The 9,273-nt window shown below is 40.0% G+C and overlaps 1 protein-coding gene across 1 annotated transcript; it reads right to left on the bottom strand.

Moving 5' to 3' along the window:
- Positions 1-295: 295 nt before the first annotated feature.
- STEAP1 (STEAP family member 1) lies at positions 296-8,706 on the bottom strand. The gene is given in 5 exon segments (XM_074157453.1): positions 296-553; positions 1,986-2,150; positions 3,285-3,797; positions 5,956-6,060; positions 8,560-8,706. Coding segments are annotated over 5 exon segments (1,188 nt in total).
- Positions 8,707-9,273: the final 567 nt, after the last annotated feature.

Here is a 9,273-nt window from a genome sequence, read left to right on the forward strand (position 1 = left end):
TTTTGTCTATGAAAGAAATTATGACTGAGGCAATGAAGCCCTAGCATTTTAAAAGCAGTAAGTCAGAAGAAATGATAAATTACCATAACACCGAACAGATTAAAGTGGAATATGAATGTTTCCACCTTCTGTTTTATCAAAGGTCCAATTTGCATCAAGTATCCCATACTCCTGAAGTCGAAATGAAAAGTGAAAAAGAAACACCTATGGGAAATACAAAAACAGAGCTCGCGAGTGAACATTTCATGACCTTGAGCATATTTACATACATAAACAGGAAATGTCCATATTTGATCTACAGTCTGGAAGTCACGCTGGTTTGATTGGTTTGTGTGTTAGCTTCCCAACCACATCTGATCTTTTTTATCCTCTTCCTAAAGCATGGGAGGAGCAGTATGCACTTACAAAGCAGAACTACAATAGGAAGAAAAACTGCTACCATAAATGAAGGTGGTGTATACCAGATAAATTGGCTGGCATCAACCCACTTATTCCAAGCGAACACTAGTGCGTGAACAGTGCATAGCAGCAGAGCTAAATATCCCATCTTGCTCTGAAAAGAGAAAGAAAATAGTAAGCTATTTATTTTTTCCAACTTGGCAAAAAGAATACTCTGTTCAACAAATACAGAAATCAGGAAGGGCCTCAACCAACACACTTAAGTCAAACACTAGCTTCATTGCCCTTCTAAGTCTTTCATTCCACTTACAGTGATAAATTTGGCTTAGGAGGTTTACAAAATTCAGGAGTAAAGGAAATTTTATGCTAGAGTTACTAGTAATTTTGAGTTTCTTGTTGCATAACAATCAATATTGTTAGAAAAATGGAATTAGTCATCAGTGAAGTAAAACACTGGCTTTCCAAATGCTAAATCTACTGAATCTGATTTTCAAGTATAAAGGTTATTTATATATAAAACCAATCCAATATATTAGTATTAGTCTTCTGAGTTTCTTCACCATGCTAATTGAATACTGAAAGCAATCATGCACTAGACCTGTCCATATAGATTCTTGGTAGAGCTGAAAACTTTTCCTACAAAAGATGTGCTTCATAGAGTGGGCAGAATCTCAAATCACTAATTGTAGGAAGAGATACATTTCAGATCTACTTTTCAAATTCAGATCAAATTTTCAAATGCCAGGTACTTAGTAGGTCATTGAATTTTCAGATTTTAGTGTTCAGGGACCTAATTGAACAGTTGCTTAACTATAGTGTGATCATATTGATATCAGCAGAACCACTCCTGATTATTAGTGCGTATAATACAGGAGAACTAAGAGCAACCCAGATACTTAGGTGAAGGAAACAAGCACATCTGCAGCAAACTCAGGACTGGCTGGATTTGATGATGCATCTGTTGTAAGATGTCTCCTTTTCAGAATACACCTTTTTGGAGGGGGTTATGAAGCTAATAATGCTGCAGTTGGAAAACTTCTGCATGCATTATTGGGCAGAAGCCTTCTCCTGGGCTTTCCAGCCACCTGGTACTGCTCAGGCAGTAAAGAATTGCCAAAACAGCTCCAAGGGAGCAAGAAGCAATTCTCCTTGTGTAATGGAATCCCATGTAGCACTGGCTGGTTCAACACCACCTACTCCCAGTTCGGCTGGACACAGGGCATTCCTGAAACATAAGATGCCCAGAAGATGACTGAAATGTCTTCAGCATCAGAGGTCTTTGACCTAAGAATAGGTCCTAAAGGGGCAATTGCTGCTGGTGACCAGGTCAGAGGAGCAAAAAAGTGGTTTGGAGTTGGTCTTTCTTCTCACTTTGTACCCTGAACCTGACAGCCTTTTCTGCTGACAAATTAACAAACAAAACAAATGTTTCTTGCAAAGCTATTAACAAAGAGTGCGGAACAAATCTTTTAAATTGGTTTCACTTCCTCTGTGTTAGATACTTCTAGCTCCTAATAGTCTTAGTTGATAACATACAGACCTACAAACAAGGACTAATGACATGCAATAATGACATTTATGTGTACCTGAATGCAGTGGAACTCCCTCCAGGTCAAAGAGTGACTGACAGATGGGATTGATGTTATTGCTAACAAGGCCAGCAAAGCAAGTCCCAGAATTCCTAGAGACACATAAATCTCCATTCTCCAAACATCGTGTTCAATCCAGGCATTTTCTTTTTTTTGTTTGACCTGCCAAAAGAAGACCATATTTAAAATGACACACTGGCACACTTAGCCACTTGTGTGAAATACATCTATTTTCACCATAACGTTCAGGAAATTAGCGAAAAAACACAGTATTTTTATTTGTTTTAATGTCTTTGAATGTAACTGCTATTTACTTCTGATGACAAAGTCTTCACTAGTACCTGCAGAACTTCTCCTACTTATGAGTACTTGCAACAGCCCTTTGATGCTGCTAGTGACCACCACGGTATAATATGTCCCAAACACCATCATTCCTTCGTCTTGAGGACTGGAATCTCAAGGAAATTTCTGGTAATCCATTCAAGTCAGATTACTGGTAAGGCTAATTTCAGAGTTTTCAACAGGTAGTTTGACTGTTTACAGAATTCTGAAGCAGCTGCTAGCATCATACTCTGCTTTTAATAAAACTCTAGATTAGACTTGGAGGATAATAAAACTGTACATTTGCAGTATATACCTGATATTGGAATATTCCTTATACTGCAATACTCATGGTACTGGAGATGATACGCAAGTATTAGGAACTCTCTAGATCTTGGAGAGCTTTGCCAGCCAATTATTGCCCATGACTCAGAAGCATGATTGAATCTCTATCTTTTAACAAGTTAGTGTGTGTCAGCATAACTGTGGAGCCATCAGTGTTCACAAATTTAGTTTCTGGCAAATACAGATGATTGTGATTTAGCTCAGCCCTCTTTCATTGCTGCCTAATTCACTTTACAAAGAATATGTCTAAAAATGTTGTGTGCTCAGTTTTTGTAGATAGTTGTATTCCACCGGTGCAGAGGAGATTAATCCACAATAAACTAATAGTGTGCCAAGGACTTAAATGTTCCTGTGAGGCAGGTATTATTACGTGCATTTTACAGAGAGAGAAAAAATCCCAGATGAAGAAAATGACTAATAACACTGACACAGCTGTGGTGACTCTTGACTCTCTGTTACATACTTTAACAACTCAGTCCTGCTCCGTTCCTTAACAGTGCACCATGGGGATCTGCTTCAAAATAAAACGAAGGCAATGAAAATGCCTTCCCCCCCATCCAGGTTTGCTTGAATGATCAAAACAAGGATTTTCTGAATACAGAAGAGTTGTCATTTGTGTGCCCATCATACCTGCTGGAATGCCCAGTTCAGCAGCTTGTATCTGTATGATCTTCTCATTGGATAGCATAAACTATAACAGGCGTGCATTGCAGCAAAGAAGAAACTGAGAAGTCCAAATTGCTTTCTTGATAGCAGCCATCTGTCCAACCACTGGGGAAACCTTTTATACTTGGTGCCAAAGTACAGCTGAAAACCAGCAGCTAATATTCCTGGTAAATATACTAGTGCCAAAAGGGTAATTGAAACCACTGGTAAAACTTTGTTTATGACAAGGATTGGAATTTTATAGAAAACGTTTTCCTTTCTGTTTATAAAAGGATATATGACATCTCTCATAGAAGTGTAAATAAATGTTAATAATGAGATCACAGATGCTATCTTCATTGGCAAGTGCCACTTGGGGAACAGATCCTGCTTGCAGTTTTGTTCTGAAGAGTGTTCAAATTCACCCAAATGGTCTGCTTGATGTAAATTAAAAAGTGCAGCTGCTTCTGGTGGATTGGTGACTTGTATATCCACATTCTGAAAGCGACAGAAAGGAAATACCAAGTGAGCTCAAGAGAAGATTAAAAACTTCAGTAATGACAGTATTTGCCATCACAGCTTTTGCACTGCACTGCGCTGAAACCATATACAAAACATACACACTATTAAAGGCAAGATAGCTTGAAAATGTAACGTTTCAAACAATATAGTCAGTAGGCAAGCAAGGCACTTCTAGCATAGATTTCTCATTTGTCATTCATTATCTGTGGTGATTTCAAAATAGATTTTAGTCCCAGGAAGTTACCTACACCACAAGGGAAGATGGATTACATTATGTAAAGCATCATTACAGCTTCTTTGATAGGAGCTACAGATTTCAGATGTCAAATTTCAGCTATAGACTTGTATGATGTATGATGCAGCCAAAATAATATGCACAATAGCAGAATCCAGAGTAAAGACAATAAAATATTTCATTCAGTCACTGCTATTTTAATGACATTTAACTGGGGGAATAAGGATGTAAGTAGAAATGTTTGGGATCCAGGGTATTAGACCAGCTGCACATCTGTCAACTCCAGCATAAAGTCCTGGGGTGGTCTTCCTCTCCTTCACAAACGTAGTGGTGTCCTCTTAATTTTTATGAAAACTTGTGAAACTGAGTCACTTCAGTTTAAAAAGCTGAATTTGCTGCTGCCAAGTAGGCATGGCTTGATTCTAGTCTCACAGAAGATCTTGGCAGAATTATCAGAGACTTAAGAAGGACTTAAGCTAGTACAAAATTTTAGTGTAATATTGTAAACTATTTTACACTGAGATAATATATTTAAAGATTGTCTCATAGTTATAGTTCATGGAAGAGGTACATGATTAGTCTAATACAAAATGAAAATACATGTACCAACAGTAGGTCATTGCACTTGATGCAGCAGCCAGCTGTCCAGGGGTGGAGAACTGAGAACTGGTAACATTAGCTAATAAACATGTACGTTCTTTAGTATTCCAAATACATATAAAGTAAAACTGAACTAATGCTGCAATGGCTCAGCTTTAGAATGACTGATGCAGCTCATGTCCAGACCTCCAGAAAGTGAAAGGGCACTGTCTGTTTTGAGGAAAGCAAGTATCAGTAGTTTGAAAGCTGTAAGTTAGCGTTCTGCTAGGATACAGGAGATCTTCCTATCTCAGCAATATTATGTGGCTTTATTCTTAAGAATCAAATATTACATTGAAGCTGAATAAGCAGTCAGTTCAAACAAGGTACTATTTGTAAATAGTGCAAGGGTAAGTGGGTGCGAGGCTCGTGTTTGTCTTCAGTGATAGATAGGTGTTTTGTTTTAACAGAGAGATAAAAAATGTATGCAGCTATCTTGCTGTAAAATCCTAACTGGAGACAAGGTAGCTTGTTTCCTGTATGTCTGACTGACTCTTCTACAGTAAAATTAAAGGACATGGTCTTCATTAGGATTTTTTAGCTGAATAGCTACTACGTGTTTATCTGATGATAAAAGCATCTCTTTGTAACAGTGAAGGTGTAGCCTAAGTAACTTTTATTCTCTAATCTGCGAAGAAAAGTAGGGTGTAGTCTATGTACTGCAGAATCAGAAGTTGGTATAAATTATATAAACTGAGACTCAGATCTGAACAAAGTTTCTCCTAAAGATACTTGTTTCTTGAAGATAGAGTCTGCAAAGCCTAATTAAGTATTTCACAGCCCATGAGATGGTTCACTTTAGAATACAAATTTGTAGCTTGAACTACTTCTGTGTATCAGCAGTTGCAGAGGGAAATGCTGTTGAAGTGGATTTTTTATCTGGACTTTTTACGTGGTGTGGAAAACTTACTGAATGCATTGTGGCAATTACGAAGACTCCTCCAAAGATAAATTTTATATTCCTGTATAAAAATCCCAAATTATTTCTACAGAGCTTTGCTTATCTGGTAAAATGCAACTAGCAACTAACCTCACGTAGTTTTTAGCTGGCCCAAACTATGTATTTTTTAGCACGGACTGTGATTAAATTGCATGAGACGCTATTTATCTTTTCATTTCTTCATGTCAATATTGTGACAAGCCTTTAGAAGTACTGATGATATGCCAGTATGATGGGTACATGGTGTTTCTGGACAAAATCAAATGGAAGACTGCAATATTCCATGTGACCTATAAGCTGCTTTTTTACAGAAACATTACCAAGTTGTTAAGTTTTCCCGTATTTCTTCTCGGCATGATGCTCTGACCTGCATTCTGACCAACGGTGTGATTATCACCTTCCCTCTTCTCCATTGCGGAAACTCCCTGCAAAACAAACACAGGATGTAAAAGTTTTGAAATGCCCTACTGGAACTTTGAAGCCTATTTTCCCTCAAAATGTTTTCTTCCCTCTGCTCTGCCCATCTGCTGGAAAAGGTACGATAATCTAGGGTAAGGAAAGTCTGTTCTCTGAGAAGAGAACAGAAAAGCTCAGCTTGTTGTTTAAGTAGAGCAGAGACTAAAAGAGGATATGAATCAACAGAACAAAATCACTGATGAGAAGTAGTAACAAAGCTAAATGCTCGTGTCACCAGGGGAATGAATGAATGAATTCAGGCTGAAAGTTTTTAAATTGCAACAATAAAGTTTGAAACAGCTTACAGAAATAACATGTAAAGTGTTACGAAGATGAATTTTGCTAAGTTCATGTGGCTTGCTGAGGCACGAAACTCATGCAAATGTGTTGTTCCTAATATTTTTTAGGGTTTAGGTCTTAGGATTGGTCTACCTGACAGTCATTCTGTGGCTTTAGAGGTATATTCTCTCTTCGAGATTGTCAGTAAACTTCAGCTGGAGCTTCACTCATGCTGTTCCAAGGCACACTGACAATACTTGTCACCCCCAAGTACCAGCAAAAGTGGTTCTAAGTCCCTATTCAGGACTACAAGAGATCAGAAGCCAGAAAGAAAAAAGGAAGAGAATGGATAAACTGAGATGTTTCTGAAAATCCTAGGATAGCAGGAAAGACAGTATCTTGAAGGCTGTAAAGTAACTACAAGGACTGCAACGACCCTGCAACAAGGACTTCCCACGTGTGCATCACAGTGTGGCACGCTGCAGGAGAAGAGGCACTAGCACCACACCGCTGGAAGCTCAGGGTGCCTCACCACAGTGTGACTTTCTGTGGCTACGACTCCTCCACGTACTTTCCTACCGAACAGCTGAATTACTAGATATGAAACTGTTCTGCTAACTACTGATTCTTTTATATCCATAACCTTTGGGGAAATTGCATGGACAAATCAGACTGTGACAGTTGTCCATTTTTTTCTTGTGTCTGGTTCCTTCAATGGATGAGTCCTACAGCCTTGTACAGTGCACTACAAGGGTTTGCTTTCTGCCGGCCCACCAGACTCCTGAAGCTGAAGCAGTCTTTTCTTAAGTTTCTCTTTGGATTTTTCCCCCCTCTAGCAAGCTCTCCCTTTGGGCATAACCTTTCAGCCAAGTGTTGCAGAGTAGGGTCAACAAGAGCTTCGCTCTGAAGGTCAGGCTGTTAACCCTTTCCTCCACCAGCTAATGGACGGTGTGTATATTCTTCACACAAGAAAGCACGGGATGATGAAAGCACATTTCTATTTTTTCCCCCTATTCCTAGGGCTAGCCTCAGTGATTTTATCACAAGTTTTGGGGTATCAGATATCCTCATAAAACCTCAGCTCTTTCAATCCCATGATTAGTTAAGAATTTATAATTCTATTTGTTTTAATATACTCTATTTCTAGCTGTTAGAATGGCAAAGAACAGTTTACAAACAGAACTCAGTGTAATGTACTTGCCTGGAAAAAATTTATCACAAATACAGTGAGCTCCAGATCTATTTTTAAAAGAACTCAGAATACAAAGGGCAGTCACACTGTTTTTGAGGCCTACTCTCTGATTTTCATGTGGAAAAAAAAGGATGTAAACTTATAGACTGACTCTTTTAGGTAATGAGACTGACTTCTTAAAACTGTTAAAACAGCTTGTGGCTCAGATCTTTTCTGCTTTTTCTTTTTTTTTTTCCGTACTGATCTCTGTTGAGCTTTCAACCAGTCTACGTGAGCTTACGTAGTCGTCCCAGCTGCTTCGTAACTCTCCTCTTCTGACTCCCACACTATCTTGAGGCTCCAAACGCATATTTTCCATTGGGAAGCTGTGTGTGGAAGCTTGACTCACCTGATTCTCATGCTGCTATCACTCTTCATTTAGAAATGAGTCTAATAAGAGCTTCCAGCTAAAGGTTTGTATTGATAAGGATGTAGTAAATGATATCATGACATGAAAAAAAATATCCATGAGCTAGAATGCCAGCTGCTTATCCTAAAAGCTGATTTATTAGTAATTTGGGGAAACAATGTTTAATACAATGTTAAATACAGCATTAATGGTTTATGCAGCAGAAGACAAAACAGAAAGAAAAAAGAAAGTGTGTGTGAATGAATGCATGTGCTCATCCATGGAAAAACACGTTACAGCCACGCTCCTGCATGCATGGAAACATGGCTGCTGAACCAGAATAGTCCACTTGGCTTTTCATACCAGAGTTAACACAAAACTATTTCTTGGGTACGCCCAATAACAAAGCACAGTAACAGTCTTGGAAAACCCTAAATACAAGACATTTGTAATTCCACTAGTCAGTGCCTTATGAAGTGCCAGAAGAGTCACTTACAGCATGTGTCTTTTTGGAATACCTCTGACGAAAAAAGATTTCGAAGTCCTGTGAGAGACAGAAACTAATCAGTTATAGCCCTATCTAAGTCACAACTGTTTATGAAATAAAACAGTTCTAGTAATGTCCATCCTCAGCACACCCCCCTTCTTCTCAGGGAGTCACCTCTGAATGAGAATGGAAGATGTCCAGCTGCAGAAAGCCAAGTTTCCAACGCCGTGAGTACACTACTGCATCTTGTACTGAGAAAACAGTCTCATCGTAACACTGAACCACTGGGGATCTACACCATGCAGACATTACCCCAAGAAAACATCATCCAAAGTCAACGAGAGGTTTTCCTGAGTAAGGGGTTTCAGGGCTGGCTCCACGAAAAAAAAAAGAAAAATGGGTAAAATAACCAGGCTATGATAATAATGATGAAGTGATAGAAGAGTCATGGGACAGTGACTACACCTCTCCCTTAGCACCATCGGAAAATGACAGCGGGAAAGTGCTGGGGGTGACTGTCTCTCTCTTGAAGCGCCTGCCGCGCCGGGCAGGACGGGGCGAGCACTCGGGATGCGAGTCAATAACTTTCCCCGCTCTTCAAAAGTTCTGCTGACCTCTGTGAAAACCTGATCAAAACGGGGGGGGCTGCAGCAGGACAGCCTCGTTTCTCGGCGCTTCCCCCCCCTCACAGCGCGCCCGGAGCAGGGCCGGGTGTGCGGCCAGCCCCGCGCACGGCCGCCTCGCCCCGCTGCCCGGGCAGGCTGGGCCCCGCCGGGAGCCGGAGGCCGGGCCCGACGGGGGCACCCGCACCTTCCCGTCCCGTCCCGTCCCGGCAG

This window comes from Numenius arquata, chromosome 12 (assembly GCF_964106895.1).
Source record: "Numenius arquata chromosome 12, bNumArq3.hap1.1, whole genome shotgun sequence".
In the NCBI taxonomy this organism is placed as follows: Eukaryota; Metazoa; Chordata; class Aves; order Charadriiformes; family Scolopacidae; genus Numenius; species Numenius arquata.